Source organism: Coptis chinensis, chromosome 8 (assembly GCF_015680905.1).
Source record: "Coptis chinensis isolate HL-2020 chromosome 8, ASM1568090v1, whole genome shotgun sequence".
NCBI lineage: Eukaryota > Viridiplantae > Streptophyta > Magnoliopsida > Ranunculales > Ranunculaceae > Coptis > Coptis chinensis.
This window is the reverse complement of record NC_141463.1, coordinates 83407211-83425811: the sequence shown is the minus strand read 5'-3', so window position 1 is coordinate 83425811 and position 18601 is coordinate 83407211. Positions and strand designations below refer to the sequence as shown.

Sequence of the window (18601 nt, the reverse complement as noted above, 5' to 3'; positions counted from 1 at the left end):
AGACCCCCAATCACAATGACAGAATCATCGTTCTAGGAAGTTCAATCAAGTCAGCATTTTTTTCCCATAACCTTCAATTTCGACATTGTAAATCACTGGAAATTTTCATGAATGCATGATTTCATGTTGCCATGGCATTAAAGTGGCTAAATGGATTATACATTGTCGAGGAATTTTTTGCATCCTTAATCACAAATCCAATCCAGTCAGGCATTTCGTCTATTGCCTGGAGCAATCCAAGCGTTAATTTGAGATATTGGTATGAATTCTAACAGCTACGTTAGTTAACTTTTCATTTGTTAATTTTCTTTTGTAATACAACTGCAATAGCAACAATTTTGATATAATGAGATGCTTTTTTAATGTAGGCTCAATTTTCTTGACATACTTGACTTCAAAGATATATATTGATTGTGAACAGGGAGGGAATCACGAATCAACATATAGATAAAGGAGCTTAATTATGAAGTAGGGAATAAGACATGGCAGTGAAGTTATGGTGGACGCCAAAGGAGGGGATTGAGGCAACAACAAAAACAGAACAGGAGGACTCCTTACAAAATATGTTCTACTTCAAGTGCTCATCTAAACTGACTGTGAAGACTGACCTGCAAAATTCAGACTATGTTGTTGGGTCATTAGGTGCTACCCGCAACTTTGAGCCTTGGCAACGTGCTTTGCAATTTGTGGATTGTATATGATTTTTATTGTGGGTATGGTTCCAGTACTCTTTGAAACGTAATTGTGGAATTAATTGCTAAGTTTCTATGTATATTTTCTTTCAGTGGAGAAATGGGGGATGCCATGCGTGAAATCGTTGGATAAGTGGCCATTCTTTATTTCTCTGTATTAAAAGTGGGTTTATTAATCTTGCCCAGTATGCTTTTTATGTGTGACAAAGTGATTATAGTTCAAGTTGGGTGGTCTTTATTTTGCGAGATTAGAACTGGGTATTGCTTAATTTTTTAAGATATGCAGATTATCTTTCAAACCATTGATTACCGAAGTGGCGTATGGGAAAGACAGGGCTTGAAGAAGATCATAAGAGAATATCAAATTTGATCATAGAATAAATGGGCTTCCGTTTCTTTCTTCACTTCTAATTCCATGTATTAATTATTCTTACTTCATATACATGATACATTCACCTAAACCAATTTTAAAATTTCATTAAGAATTTTATTTTTGTGTTTGTCCATCTTGCATTGAGCTAAACACGTGCATACTTTTAATTTGTGTTTGAAATAGACAACTCTAATGATGTGTATACTTTTAATTTCGTGTTTCAGATTACTTGCTAAGAATCTGGGTTGTGTTTTTGTTTTGTTTTTAATAAATAATTTGCAAGCCATTGATTTGGTAGAGTTTAGAAATTAGAGAGTTACAAGAAATGATAATAGGTTAAGGAAGCTGTGGAATTTGGTACTGTGAGGTACAAGTATCGGTCGAGCATGTCATGATTTCAAAAATAGATTAGTTGATTATTCTTGAAATTAAAGACTAAAGCTGAAAAATTCTGAGTGTAGTTATTAGTCGTTTATAGGAACTGAATCTTGAGAGATACATTGGTTCCTCTTGATTGGTTTAGGAGTTTACATGGTATTCATACATTGCTTTGTTCAATTTTCCTTTGTGTGTTGTGTACTTGAATTTCTAACCATGGAACCTTTTGACGACCTATATGATACCTCAGTCACTGTAAAAGTTTCATATCGTTGGCATCCCATATGCTCCTTTAATTGGTTTTTTCTTATAGAATTATTTGTGATTCCAGTGATAAGTGACTAAGCATCATCATACAACACTAAAAAAAATGAAGAGGGGTGGCGTCAAAATCGCTAATATGTCATCAATGGGGTTCAAATGATTTTAACAGGCCTCAAGGTATGCTCTTTGCCACCTTGCTTTTTGATTCATTAGAAATTTGTCAATTTTCTTATTAGCTTTTCTTTACTGAAAGATGTTTTTTTTTTTTTTTTTTTTGCCAATTTGAACAAGTTTTTGTGCCCAATAGATGTTGTGTTTTTATCTTTCTTCTCCAATGAAACCAACGGATATCCAAGATGGAAGAAAGATGGAGGTCCAACAGATTGCTTGCTTAATGATGTGGAAAAAATATATATAAAAGTTCGTCCCATTTTGGTTACATGTACTTTATCTTTTCTTTGGTTGCAAAAATTAATCTAATTAGCTATTTCATAATTGTCAATGTAACTGAGATTTTGATGGGTGGTAATTCTCAGAATATTAAAAGTTAACGATGATCTTCTCATCTCACACAATCTTTACAAATCAAGTATCTATAATTTATTTTTTTCATTTCCGTTGGTAGATTTATATGAGTTAGATATATTACGATTGTGCAAGGATGCCTTGGGTATAATTATAAATGATATTAGTATTTAAAAGTTGGTTGCAGTTGATATGACCTAAAATGCGTGGGGAAATAGCTTGATCCAAAAAGCACAACTACGTTAGCAAATTAGCTGAAAAAACCCTTTAAGAAAATGAATTGATGGAAGCCAAAGAGTTGTGTTGCTTTGGTCGACGTTTTGCACCCAAATTTTCATTGTTAACCTAACAACAAGAATTGTAGGTTATACTCCCTTTTTCGATATATATCTTTTTTTGTTTCTTACTAACATATACCCATTTTTTAGCACAACGTATGGTTAGTAAGGGACAGATTCTGTCACACCCCAAATTTCCAGAAAATAAAAATAGGGAATATATCCAAGATATAATTATTTCAATCGTCACCCTATTCCATTTTCTGAAAACCCAGGATGAAACGAAACCCTAATAATCCATTACTAAACACGATATAGAAAAATGAGATCAAATTAAAACCAAAAGAACGTACAACTCTTAATGTACGAATTCAAGAATTACTAAACAACTCTATTACCTCTATTACCTCTGTTTCAAATCAAGACTTTATACTTCATAAAACTTATACCAGTAAGACTCCAAAAGCGAATCCAAATTAAGTGTCTTCATCCACTACATTCTACCATCTATGTTTCCAAGAACACACCCACGTTGCAAAAGAAAGCAAACATGGGTCAGCAAATTGAATTTGCTGTTATGAGTAGACCAACAACATAAAAACAATTTCATACTTTAATTATCCAAACAAACACTTTATATGTATCCATAACTTAACCATTCTCAGCTTGGAAGACAAGTAGTTCCGTCATTTCAACTAGCATAGTTTCTTCCCAAGCAAAACATCCATATCATTCTATTAACTCATTATAATAACTCATTTTAATAACTTAGTAATTGAATTAAATCTTGCCGATATCCACTTCTGTATATGGGTAGGACAGCGTCCCTACACAAAATATCATTAAGTCCTACCCTCCTACAAAACAAAGTTAGGTTTCCCAAACCTAAACATTTAATTCATACATCTACTTCTCTCACAATAACCATGAGAATATACAATCTGACATAATATACCATCAATATTAACATTCATGTCACCCCACTGTATCAATTATATCACGTTAACAACATTTACATTCCTTTGTAAGAAATCATATGTATCTTATCATAATACACAACCAATCATATCCAATAACTTGCTCATACATAAAGCCAATATTTTTCTTTAAAACCACTCGTCTACTTATGAGAACGAGAAGAATCACAACCAATGAGTACATTCATCCCTCAAGAGTATCAACTCACACAAACCACATAAACATTTCTCATAAGAAATCATATACATGATAATATATAAATATTCATATGCAATAACTCCATCACACGTAAAATCAATGTTTTACTTTGCTTATTAATTATCTCGTTGACTCATTTATTAAAAAACACAACCCAACCTTTAGTTCCTACACCACAATTTGCACTTCACACATTTGCCAAATCACACATATCCGTGTGCCTCACTCACACCGAGTACCACTATAAGACATACATCCCAAGCGGGGATATCGTCTCCAGAAAACATATTTTCATCTTGTAAACTCGTAACTTGTGAGTCATAGCCATCTCTAGGCTTTCCATATATATAATCACAAAGCCTCCTTTGGGCAAAACAAAATATCAGGTCATTCATGGCACATTCAATGAATACCTCGGGTCATTCCAGCCACATTCAAGGAATACCCATCATAATACTAACAGGTCATTCATGGCACATTCAATGAATACCTTGGGTCATTCCCGCTACATTCAAGGAATACCCATCATAATACTAACAGGTCATTCATGTCACATTCAATGAATACCTTAGGTCATTCCTGCCATATTCAAGGAATTCATGCCTACATTCCCGTACACTCAAGGAATACAGCCCATCCGTAAGGCGAATGCCTTAGTTCCTCTATAAGGCGGCTTTTCATATGACATCATTAGTCATAAATATTTCTTTTCATCAAAGAGGCGTGGAGAGATCTAAAGATGTGGGCGACATATTAAATTTTCACCGAACACTTTTACACCGGATTTTAACACTCAAGAATTATCATTTATTATAATATTTTTATTATAAAATAAACATTGTCTCAAGCAATAGAATTATTAATAAAGATTCTAAACATAATAACCAATCAACTCACCTCATTATCCATTATATAAATCATAGATATCACGATTCTCAATTATGATTAACACGTTAATTAAATGCCTCGTGAATACCTTTTAAACCACCACAAACATGTACACAATTAAGTATTAACATTGTACATATATAATTATCACAATAACTATTATATAATATATAATATAGTATATAATATAGTATAGTAGCTGCACTTTTGCTCAAAGCTGCCTATGTATCCAAATCTTTCAAGATTGGAATCAAGCCTTCGTAGTTCTTATCAGCCACATAGTCAAAATCAAAGTCTATCAAAGCCAAATATATATTATTACATAATACCACGCCAAATCTTTATTAGATAATGACAAACATGTTTATACAAGTTTCAACACATCCTATTATTGGATTTGTCCACAAAGTTTAATATGTCAAAAGTCCGAAAAGTCAACATTCAAAAAGTCAACGATCAACAGTCAAAACCCAACAGTCAACAGTCCTAAACTGGTGGTCATCTAAACAGGTCCTAACCCAAACCCATGTTTAAAACAGTTCAACCCATTGTCATAATTCAATTAAACAAGACAAAGCCCAAAACCAAGGCCCAAGGCTTTATAACATGGCCCCCAAAAGTCTAAACCGATTTAAATGACTCAACTTGACCCACTTTAAATCATGTGAGCCCAGCCCAAAGAAAAGAAAATAGAATCGGCCCAAAGAAACAAAAACTGAGGTGGTCCGGCCCAAAAACAAATCAAAAGGAACTGGCCCAAAGAAAACAAAACAAATGTTTCAGCCCAAGCCCAATCAACCAAACAGCTAAACCAAAAAAATAGATTTGGGTGCACTGGATCGCAATCATAATCACCCTTTCCAGCGCACCACCACGTTCCAGCCACCACCACCTCTCCTCTTCCTCCCCTTTCAACCCAGTGGTTTTGGTCCTAGTGAAAAACCCTACTACTTTAACAAACACAAAACTCTAATACCTAAACTTCAAAATCACTCCCCAACCATAGATCCGACCGCCATTAATGCCTCTTTCCAGCTTTTCAACAACACTCAAACGCCCCACCACCACCAATCATCAATCAACCAACACATAATACCATATAATAGTTCAAAATAAAATAACAACACAACAACAGTATCACAGTTCAAAAAGTATATAGGACAGGACGATATTTGGGACTCGCGCCTCCATTAACGCTCCTTCAAGCTTCAATAGCCCCATCCAATCGACCAACAACCAACATCAAACATTTAACCCCCGACATCAACCAACAAATTCAAAACCACAACAAAAAAAGAGTTCAAACAAAAATGCAGGATGATTTCTTTATTTTAGGCTCGCGACGCCATTAATGGCCCATAAAGCTTCAACCATTCAATCCCAGAGTTTCCATAATACTACAATTTAACAAGTTTTAACAATGACAGGACGAATAATAATGACAGAAGAATGAGCATAAAACATGAGTGGAAACCTTGAACAGTAAAATTATCTCTGTATAGACATGAAATAGAAAAACTAAACTACTCACCCGTGATACGCTCTTGATATCCGCTGATATCAGCTATTAGTAAATCTTCAGCAAGAAACCTCTCCTCTCCTCTATGTGAAAAACTCTTTATATTTTTTCTTCTCTGTGAAAAAAATAAACTCTACGTGTGAACTCCTTTATATCTATCCTATTTTTGTTTTATTTATTTATTATTATTATTATTATTATTATGGTACTAGGAAAAATAAAAGAAATAAATGGGGTGTTATAGATTCACAAGTGAATACAACCGACATACGTAGAGATGGCAATCTAAAAAAAGCTAAGAAAAAATATTCGTAGTGGAGGTGAGATCAATTCAAGTTTTAACTGTGTTTTTTTTTTTTTTTTTTTTTTTTTTTTGTGCTTTTATTAATAGCCAATAGATTAGTTGCTAAAGGTTATGTTATCGGTAAAGCAGTGTTGTGACTTTCTTTCTATTTTAATTTGGTGTGTCGTTGTTAGGATGGGTAACCTCACAATATGCCATGAGAAGGAATAAGAGTTCATCATTTTGGTTCGATAGAATATTCTATTAGTATGATTTCTTACGGTGCCTATTATAAGAGGCATATAGATTCACTCTAAATTGTATATCATGGATTTCTAAGCAGATGATGTCTTATAATATGACCTTTTTGAAACAGACGTTTTTGGAACAATCATCATTTATGAACAGGTAAGATGGAACAACTTATTGTTTTTTGTTTTTACAGTTGACGTATTGTTATAGTTTTGAGTGGCAAGCATGTAATATATACCCTCAAGTTGTTTTTTGTCTGATTGTTATGTTACTTTTGTATATATATTTACTTATTATTTATGATCAAACTTGAATTAGGATTTTAGTTCTATTGTGAAGGAATTGGTTTGTATAGATTACATGAGAATAGAACATAGATTAGTTGGATGATTATGCCTATAACACATTAAAACCATGTGAAGGTTATGGGTGTATGGTTTAAACACATAGACATGCAACAGTTTGAGTGTCTATTCTCGCTTAGGCTTGCGCCTACCTAGAGCATCTGCCTTTATTAACTATATAGAGTGAGAACATAGGATAGACTGCAGGTAGATTTTTTATAGTGGTACTTGTCTCCTTCATACATAAATATGACTAGAATCCTAAATCCCTTGGTAGATGCCAAGTTAAAAACGCACACGTAAATCCATCTAACAAGTTATTCACAGCTTAAACAAGTTCACTTTATTAACTAGCGACTTTGTTTTTGAATTATTCATGGAAAGCAGGTGCATGGAAGCACATATAGCATGGCAGTGAAATAATTAAATCACAAAAGTTTTATAGGTTGGCTACTTACATATACTTTCAATCTTTTGTTACGCCAAAAAAATAGTTGAGAAGACCCACTTTGATTTACTCTTTGATTTCCCTTTACTTTGCAACCACTATAGATTCACGTACGTCACAGGAGCAAAATCGTCATTTCGATCGCTAAACTCTCGGTTTTTCCTCTCTCTCTCGGTCTCCTCATTTTGCTCTCTTCTCAAGCTTCAAGCTCGCCAACCCTTTCTCTCTACTCTAACTCTCTAAAAATATTATCTCTACGCTTCTCGATTATTCCTCTCTCTCTGTGCACGGTCTCCTTCTTCGTCCTATTTTGTTATTGTTGTTAGAATTGGTAGAGTGGTGGAGATGATGGTAATGCTTTTAGAAGAAAGTTTAGTAGAGAAGGCTATCTAGAATCGTGTTTGTCACTGTGAACACCAGGTTTAATTTTTTTTTTAATACTTTAAATTTACTTTTACTAATCTGGTTATGATTGATGTTTATTGAATAGGATGAGGATGAAGATGAAGGGTGTTGTTTGAGTTTTACTGTTTTTGTTTGAGTTTTGGTTTTTTTGGGAAGAAAAAATTGTTGACATGTGGTGTAAAATGTTGCGAAAGGACCGCCGGTGCAGAGGAAACCGTTGAAGCATATGGTTTATTGAAGTGGACTTTGAATCTCGATTGGGAAAAACACAGGTTAGTCAGATTGTTTTATTTTTATTTTTGTTTATTTATTTATGTGAATGTTGAGTGTGTTTGATTGTTGATTTAATGGTATGACTTAATTGAATGTGTTTGTTACAAGATGACTATTGTGTAATTGAATGGAATTGAACAAGTTAAACTTCTAAGTCAGTTGCGGGTTCTTAGAAAGATTTTAGAAGACTAGAATTAGAACACGAACACGGAACACCTATATAGAAGTGATTTATAACAGTTTGGACTGAGTTCACATTTACCAATCGTTGGAAAGTAATGTGGATAAGCATTTCAATGATGCATATGTCGAGATTGATTTTTTTTTAATAGTACAAAAGGAGGGAAAGTCAAGATGGGAATATCTCCATCTCCCCTCTTTCTCTCTCTGCTGAAGGCTTCGGTCTCTATCTTTATCAAATTAATATGTTCTAATTGCCAATATTTTCAAATAAACTATCAAAGTTATTGTCTCATTCTCTTATGACCAATTTATCAAACAAGGTGTGCTGGAATTTGGGTGGGAAACTAAGTTTGATGGGTTACTAAACAAATTGTCGGTGTCAGCAGTTTGTTAACTTGGTTATATGGAAAGGCTAATTGGCAAATTTGATTGTAGAAGCTTGGTGGATTTGATTGTGGAAAGAAACTCTCAATGTCAAAAAATTCCGGTTTAACGAGGCAAGGTTATCACCCAATTCACTAACAAACGGTGTAAATTGAGTCCGACCGCAGGTGTCTATGTTTAATTAGAAGATGGTTCCTTTCAACTACTCCTTTGTTCATTTCCAAAACCCGATATATGTTACGGGTTACCTGTTCCCAACTCTATAAGTTACGTATACAAGAATATTATATCAAATGGTTCAGACGTTATCAATATTACTAATCATTTGGAATAGAGTGATAGATGACTATGATTAAAATATGATCAATTGATATTAGGAATGTTGTAGACTGGAATCCCGCAGTTTAATTTCCAAAATAGGCATGCATTTGATCTTCCTCTTGGTTTGTATGTTTATAAAAGTTTAACGTTATGCCCACAGTTGCTACTCAATCAATGCCTTAGCTCTATTGTAGTGCACGATAGACGTTTACGCCACATTACCACATGGGGCAACGGATAGTGATGGAGCCTTTCATTTCAAATCTGTGTTGGTGCATCTGTGCAACCTACCCCAAGTGAAATATATCTCTTTAGATTGGTCTGTTTTTACTGAATTCATCATACATAATACTTCTTACTGATGCAACAAAATCTGCAATACTGTGACATCAAGGTTTGAGAGCTTGCAATCTCTTAAAAAAAAATAGAAAAATATAAACCCTTCAAACAAAGTATGCAATGAATCATTAGCTATCAATATACATATATTATTTATTCAAGCGGACTTTAGGCTTTTGAGTCATTAGCTATCTATGTAGCAAGTCCGGCCAAAGGTTGGGCCAAATGGCTAGTATAGGAAAGTAGGAGACATAAATAGTCCAATATCTGTGGCTTTATGATAAATTGGTGAAATATTCCATTCTATCAAAATTTTGTGGAATAGGTTTGGGATAAAGAGGACAAAGTATTTGGAAAGGGAGAATCTATCACAATCAATTCAAACACATCGTTGTAGACACACATATGTGTCCTCAACTCATCATGCATATATGAATTTGGTCGCGCCCGTCATGCCAATGGTAGTCATTTTTAGAGAAAACAATAAAACGTCCAAGAAGACAATCATTTACTTTTAAAACTTTCTACTTTTTTTTTTTTCGATAAAATTAAGAGGACTACTAGGACTCTAGGGTCAGGTGTACTCATGCACATTTTTTAGGCCCTTGACAAGTGCTTTGTAGAGCAATACACGGTACCTTTGCTGTTATGAGTGGCCTAAATTCAATACACCACTCTCTCTCCTGATGCACACTAGCTTTACTCCAGGAGGATGCAAATTAATATAGACCCAATTAATATTATTGAAACGAGCTAAGTACAGGTAAATTGTTCAATGACCATTTTTTTGCAGGGTAAATTGTTCAATGACCTCATTCCATGTAAACTCGTGAATCATTTCAATTGAAAGAGACTGACAGACCTTAAGAATTCCTTGAAATTAAAGCACTAGACGTGTAGATAGACTCCATAATATATATTTGCTAGACTCCACAGTATATACTGTTACTGAAAATTTAGGCAATTAACTAAGGGTATGAGGCCATATAGCTGGCCATGTGAAAATGTGGGTGTTGTATACCATTTTTACTAGAGTGTGTGTGTTACTAATAAAAACTTATTGAAAAAGTGAGTATTACTATGGTAGGGAGTGGTTTTGGGTGTCGATCATAGTATCATATATATCTTTTTTTAGTTAACTTGATTGAAAACGAATTGAAGGTGCATGATGTGAACGTGATGCATGTTAATACCCATGTGAAAATGTGGGTGTTACCATCTTACAAGAGTCTGTTTGTTTGTTTGTTTGTTATTAAGTGCAAGGGTTTGTGCATGGCCTTATATAAAGAGGAGGAGGAATTGATGAATTGCTTATCAGAAATTCAGAACATCTCAAAATATATTTTCTTTAATACTAGATAAAATGGTTTCTCATTTCTACCTTTCAGTGATATTGTCCTTTGTGTTATTCCTAATCCTTATTGTTGGTGGTGTTGATTCATGTGTTGGCTGTTCAATACCAACCAACCATGACTGGTGTCCCTGGAGGAGGCCTGGCTATATTCACAATCCATGGCCTATGGCCATCAAATGGTAGAAGAAGTTTGTTCAATTGTGATCCACTTAACAGAGACCCTTTCGACCCTTCCAATCAAGGACGGAGCCTGGATTCTAAGTCAGGGGGTGTGAGATTATGTGCACACCCCACCCCCACCCCCCAAAAAAAAGTATGCAATTTTTTTTATTTTTTTGTTAGAAGGTCTAAATAATAAATATCAACAAAATTATATATTTATTTCAATTCACAAAACTATAGTGCGTTGATTACTATGTCTATATATATCTACATAATCTAGTCCATAAGTGTACAACAATTCAACAAATTGTTAACTTCCTATAATATTATAAATCTATATGACCCTACTATCATGTGGAGAAAACTATAAAATATTAACATTGAAAGTAAAAAATTACTTTGTTTTGTTTTGTTTTTTTTAAGTGAAAAATTTATTGATAATGATAACGAGTTTTACAAATAATTAGGACACGTGTGCAACAAGCTGCGCCGCAAGTCCTTTCTGAATTTGTTTTTTGTTTTTTGTTAAGATCTGACGCTTATTTAAGAATTGAGAGTGAAAGAAAATAGGAAGAGCTTACGAGTTTGTTATGGGTAATTAGAATTATACAAACTGACCGGTTGGGCTTTGGGCCTTTAGCTATTTGTTTTAGTCTCATCAACCCATCAAACATTCAAAAACACATTTGTCCCTCTTTAATGGTTTTGGGTTCAAAATAAATGATAAATGATAATTTTGTAAGGGCAAAAACAGAAGTAAAAAAGTTGGTTTATTGGAATGTTTTTTTATTAGTTTTTTTTTTTTTTTTTTCATAATATGGGTAAATGACGTTGGCGCTAGTACAATCGAAATTCAACATAGAGGTTGGATTAAAATTATATGTATATATAATTCAAAGCGAAACTTTAACATCTCATTAGGTGGATTAAAATTACTTGTATAATTCATAACTAAACTCTTTTTTAACATCTCATTAGATTCATTAATTATATTACATTTGCAAAACATTGCGATACTTACACAATGTGCATTAAGATAATTATTTAACAATTGCATCTTGAAGACAGTACGAGTTCCCCTAGGGTATCCAAGACTACTCAGATCGACGTTCGGTGAAGTTTACGAGATCAAACGCCTTCTCAAAATAAAGGTATTGTCTTAGACCTAAGTATGTGCTTTGTCCATTCATGCGTCCCAAATCCCCTAATTAGTATTTCCATAAACCCAGTTAGGTCATGCCTTGAATAGCCTAGACTATAAGTTTAGTATCTACAAAAAAATGAGACAAAAGTAAAAAACATTTTGATCAGTAAAATATAACTTCAAGTAGTATGGAGAAATCACTAAAATAAAAACTCTAGCTAAATATTCATTGATTATAGTGTGCAGGCATGCTAAACAGTCTCAAGTTTTCTCGATCACAATAAGTGTCACTCTGTCCACCAATTTCAGGCCATAGACCATGAATAGTAAATTTTAGTAAGCCTCCATTTCTTGTTATAGTAGGCAATGGCGGAGCCAAAGGGGTGGCGGGCAGGGGCAGTTGCCCCCTCTAAAATTTTAAGAAAAAAAAATGAAATATATATCTTTCTCTCTTTTTCATTTTCCAGAAGTTAATTGTTTTGTCTTTTATATTCTTTGTTTGGGCTTACTATCTAGTGAGAACAGAATCGATGGGCCCTTGACATAAATTAGACCTTTGTGAAGACCGGAAAGTCAAAAATCTACCCTCTAATAGATCAACTACTCCGTCTCGTGTTGTCTCTTCCGGTTTCTACAACAACAACAGAAAGAACATTTTCTGCAATGAAATTGGTTAAAACTAGGTTTCGGAACAAGATGGGAAATGAATTTCTTGCATATAGTATGACAGTGTATATCGAAAAGGAGATTGCAAGAAAATTTAGCACTGATTCATTGATTGTAGACTTTGACGTCAAGTCTCGTAAAAGAAAATTCTTTTAAGTTTGAAGTTAAAACTTGATGTTTTTTGGTCGGCCTTCATTTTGCATTTAGACATACCTATTTATGATTCTTGGTATGCTTATAATATGTTGAATGTTTTTGAGTTACAAACTTATTTTGCTTAATATTATCAATGTGTGTGAAAACTTATTTGACTAATTTAGAATTATAGAATTAATATATGTGATTTGTTATAAGTTTTTTTGTTAACCCAAACTCCGCCCCTTGGATAAAAATCCTGGCTCCGCCCCTGATAGTAGGGGAATACTTAAAGGCTAGTAGAAATGAGTCAACAACACTAATCGTGGAGATCATGAGTGATCAACTAATGGGCAAAAGAGAACAAAAAGAAAATCCATTTTTTTTCCTACATAATGATAATTGGAAATGACCATGATGAGTTTTTGATTAAGTTGTAGACGTAGAACTAGGCTGTGTTTAAATGTTTAATCACTCACTGTGATATATAGAAGAGCTTCTAATCTTGCACTTTAAATACGTTTTTGTTAGACTAGGTGGTGTCGATAAATCCAAGATTCCAAGGCGTGGTTGTATTCTAGTGTTTGGTGTGTTATTAAGAATTTAAGACTAAAAAAAGTGTATGATGTATTTTAGTCCCTTTAAAGTCGATAGTAATACAAGGTGTCTTTGGTTTGCCTTTGGTAGATTATCAAGTTCTTGGTACTACTTATGTTGGATTTACTTTTGTATATGGGGAGCCCATTGCTAATAACATAAAGAGAGTATGGGATTTTTACTGCCCCCTGGATCATCTTCGGGGACTTCAATGCAATCACTTGTTTAGAAGAAAAGGAAGGAGGTAATAGAGTCATTAACAAAAGCATGATGCAGTTTAATGACTTTATAAATAGCATTGGGCTGATAGATTTAGGTTATAAAGGTTCAAAATTTACATGGTGTAATAACCGAGCCTATGGAAGCCACATTATGGAGAGACTTGACAGAGCACTTGCTACCCCCAGTTGGCTGGAGTTGTTCCCTGAAGCAAAAGTCACAACCATACCAAATGTATCATCAGACCACCTAGCCTTATCCATAACCTTTCACAAACCAGAACTCATACAAAAAAAACCCTTCAGATTTTATGAAATGTGGCTGCGAGATGACAAGTGCAAGAACATTATCAATCAAGCTTGGAATTCTATAGAAGATAACAAGATGCTCGAGCATAGTCAAGCGAGAAACAAGAAGCCACAAGAGAGAAACTAAAGGTCTGGAACAAAAGGGAGTTTGGTAATGTAGTTTTTGAAATACATAAAGTTAAGAAGCAGTTGGAGAAAATGATGACAGGAAACATGAATGAAAAGAAGTACAAGAGCATTCAAAATCTCAAGAAGGTGCTAGAGGAATTACTTTAGAGGGAAGCAAGCATGTGGAGGCAAAAGTCTGGACAAAATTAGGTTAAAGACTATGCAAGGAATACCAAATTCTTCCATATATCGACAATGTATAGAAGAAGAAAGAACAAGATTGAAAAGTTGAAGAACGATGAAGGTACATGGAAGAAAGGAAGAGAAGAAGTCGATTGAAGTAATCAATACCTTCTTCTGAGGATCTTTTCACCACTGATAGGCTCATAAATGATCAATCCATTATGAACCTTTTCAAGCCAGTAATCACCAATAGAGAAAATGACATTCTGGGAGAAGTACCATTTGATGTGGACATATGGAGAGTAGTGAAGAAGATAAACCCCCTCAAAGCACCAAGCCCTAATGCCTTCCAGGGGGTGTTTTACCAAAGTTGTTGGGATATAGTGGGTTCAACAATCAATAAAACTATCAAAGATTTCTTTATCTACAATATTCTTCCGCCTGACCTAAATGAAACTTTTATCACCTTTATCCCAAAAATTCCATGCCCCATGCCCATATCATATATCCAAATTCAGACCAATAAGTCTTTGCAACTTTACCTACAAAATTATCTCAAAGCTTTTAGCCAATAGATTAAAAGTCCACCTCCACAAGATCATATCCCCCTTCCAAGGAGCATTTGTTAAAGGAAGGAACATAGGTGATAACATTGGCCTTGCAAGTGAAATTCTCCATCATATGAGAAAGATGAAAAAGAAGAAGCAAGGATGGCTTGCGCTCAAGCTGGACATGAAGAAAGCATTTGATAGAGTGGAATGGCAATTTCTATATCAAGTTCTGGAGAAGCTTGGATTTAGTAAAAAATGGATAACAATGATCTCGAAATGCTTGGAATCAGTCTCTTATAGAGTGCTTTTGAATGGCTCTCCTCTAAGCCATATCTTCCCAGAATGAGGGCTCAGACAAGGGGACCCTCTGTCCCCTTATCTATTTATACTTGTTACTGAAGCATTATCAAAACTTTTGAAGAGAGCTGAAGAAGACAAGAAGCTGAATGGGATTAAGGTTAGGAGAAACTCACCTCCGATAAGTCATCTACTATATGCAAATGATTTGATCACTTTTAGTAAGGCTAGTTGGGGAGAAACAAGCAACATGAAGGATGTCCTCAAGATGTCTTGCCGCGGCTACAAGGCAGGAGGTTAGTTGGGAGAAATCTAGTGTCTTCTTCAAAGAAAGAATGTGCATAACAAGTATCGAGAAAATATTGATGAGAAGATGAAAGGTCATAAGCTTTTAAAGAGAAAGAAAAAATACTTAGGAGTCCCAATACTTCTGAGTAAAAAGAAATGAGAGGATTTCGAGTACTTAATAGAAAACTTGCAGAAAAAGGTAACAGGTTGGAAGGCCAAAGTACTTTCTCAAGCCAGCATGACAACAATGGGTAAAGCAATAGGGCAAGCAATCCCTATATATGCTATGGGGGTGTATCAACTACCAAGAAGAATCCACAAGAAGTTGGATCAAATAAACAGAGATTTCTGGTGGTGTGGGAAAAAATATGTCAAGGCTTGGCTTACTTTGAAGTTGGAAACCTTATGCAGACCTAAGACACATGAATGACTTAGATTTCGAAGAGCAAAGGACATGCTATGCTTGCAAAGCATATCTAGAGGTTGATAAATGACAGTGATTCAATCTGGACCCAAACTTTTAGAAGTATTTATAAGTGGGATTCATTTTCTCAAGAGGCAAAGGCAAAGAAAACACCAAGGTCTTTTTTCTGGAGAGGGGTCATGAATAATAAACAAGCAGTTGAGAAAGGATACATGTGGAGATTGGGAAATGGAGCAAGTATAAAAACCTTTACTGAACCATGGATCGCCCTTAACAGTAAACCTATCCTTTTGTCAGAATACATGAAGGACGAATTCTCTTTCTCAGCAGTGGATGATGGTAGTAAAAAAGTTAGTGATCTACTGCAGTCAAATCATATTGACTGGAATCAAGAAAGGTTGGGAGAATTGTTTCCCGAACCAATATCAAAAAGCATCAAGCTCAAAGGAGTAAGACAAGACTCTCAGGATAAGATCATTTGGTGGAGAGATACAAAAGGTGTTTTTACAGTAAAATCAGCTTATAAACATGTTTCTAAAGCAACTGAGCAGGGAGAATGCTCAAAGACAAATCTTAAAACTATTCGGAAAATATGGGAGTTGAACATAGACGCGGGAACTCAGCAATTCATATGGAAATTGTATGTTGGAGGGCTTCCAACTGGGGATGTCTTGTTGAAAAGAAAATTCAAAGGAGATGCAAGTTGTGCTTTCTGTGGTAGAGAACTGGAAACATATTATCACTGCTTCTTTGGCTGTGAATGGAGTAAGGCAGCATGGATAGGATCAGAACTTGGGTTAAGAGGGATACAAAATGCACAAAAAGATGTCAGAATAATACTAGATACTATGCTGAATTGGGGAATCAAGAAGAATGATACTGAAGGAGAGTTTGCCAAACTATATAGCATGAAACTGTTGATGGAGATTTGGAAAGAAAGGAATAGCATCAAATTTGAGAAGAAACCCCCATCTTACTCAGAATTATATCGACAAGCTTCTTTCCACACCAGTCAAGTTCTTGAAGCCTACAAACCCAATGAAGAACTCTTTATGACCAATAGGATCCCTGTGCCTCTTGCACATACTATAGAATTTGGTAACAGAGAGAAGGAGTTATACAAGGATATGCATACAATATATTTTGATGGCGCATATGACAGAGGAACAAACAGAGGAGCTGCAGCTGCGATATGTAAGTGTCAGAGAGGAAGAATACAAGGGGCAATATATACCAAATTCAAGTGCCAAGATGCAATACAAGCAAAATGTGTAGGAGTGACTCTGTTAGCAATGCTAGCAAGGAAACTAGAAGTGTCTAGCATAGTGATACTGGGAGACCATCAAGTCCTCATGAAAGCACTAACTGAAGATTCTAGCTTGGCGTGGATTTCAGAAGAACACTTCAGCATAACAAAAGAAGCTTTTAGAGTATGTCAGGAGGAAAAAGATACCTTCAATGTAAAGTTTTTTTGGATTCCAGGAAATTGTAATGGGGAGGCACACAAAATTTCCAAGTGGGCAAACAAATATGCAGGGATAAGCCCCCCACCAAGCTGGATTTATGACTCAGTAACCCCTATGTATAAAGTTTAGATATAAATGAAAAGTTTATTATCGAAAAAAAAAAAAAAAAAAAAAACTTATGTTAAATTTTTTTTTTCTTGGCTGGTAAAATCATTAGTGGGTGTTTGGGTCTCATTTTTTCTTAAAAAGCATTTTTATGAAAAGATATTTATTCTAAAAACAGTTTTTGAATAAACATGTTTGGTTATAATTTTTCTTAAAAGCTATTTTATCAAATCAGATTTCACACTATATTTCTCGATATATTTCGGTATATCACGGCATATAAAGTATTAAAGTGTAAAACATCCAGGCAATTCATTTGCCTTGAGCGCCCAAAGTGTTTCCCTCAAAGAAAAATAGTTTTTTAATTTGAAAAACAAGTTTTACCTAATTATCATAAAACTAGTTTTTGGGACCAAAAAGTGTTTTTATGATTTCATATTGTTAGTGTGTTATGCAAAGAGATATGATTTTATGTAATTTTTTTTTAATACATGCACATTTGTCATCGATCCAATTGTTAAAAGTCACTGTCAAGATGACATATTATCTCCTCTTGACTTCACTCAGCGTCTAACTAGTCTGGGTATCCAAGGAGAACTCATACTACTTTTAAGTCGCAATTGTTGAATGGTTATCTCAATGCACATCGTGTAAGTATTGCAATGTTCTCTAAAAGTAGTTAACACATCCGTTTATATATGGGCATCCCAGCAGCAACAAATGATTGAATACCAATTTAAACTAATATTTAATTAATGGAATGCACTAAAATTTATAGAAAAAGATAAATTTGAGTGAGAGCATTCCCAATGCAAGTCAAAATAATCCCCCCCTTATCACCGCCACGTAGGCAGTTATTCACCAATTTTTCACCGTTTTAGTAAAAAACAAGGTGAAGCTGTGCAATGCAAAGGTGGAAAAAAAATCTCGGACGGGATGTTGGATTCCGTCTGGAGGCTTTTTGATTGAGACGAAATGTAACATCCCGTTTGGTATTTTGTCTTAAGTTAAAAAAAAAAAAAAAAAATTGAAAAAACACGCGAGACGGAATGAAACATTCCATCCGAAAAAAAAAAAAACACACGAGACGGAATCCAACATCCCGTCCGAAGTTAACAAGTCATCCACTATCTCGATGGAAGGTTTCACCTTGAAATCAACTGGGGAAAATAGTCATCAGCTTTTCACCTCTGCATTGAACACCACTTTTTCACAAAAACTGGTGACTATTTTCACAAACCCCCCAAAACCCCCTGCATTGGGAATGCT

General features: G+C 34.6%; 1 protein-coding gene across 1 annotated transcript; it reads left to right on the top strand.

The window, feature by feature from the left end:
* Positions 1-15940: 15940 nt before the first annotated feature.
* LOC147483592 (uncharacterized) lies at positions 15941-17356 on the top strand. The gene has a single exon (XM_086579602.1). The coding sequence runs from the start codon at positions 15941-15943 to the stop codon at positions 17354-17356; it is 1416 nt and encodes a 471-aa protein (XP_086435728.1).
* Positions 17357-18601: the final 1245 nt, after the last annotated feature.

Excerpts from the sequence above, each read along its gene's own strand:
- LOC147483592 (XM_086579602.1), top strand. The coding sequence starts at position 15,941 with ATGAATAATAAACAAGCAGTTGAGAAAGGATACATGTGGAGATTGGGA.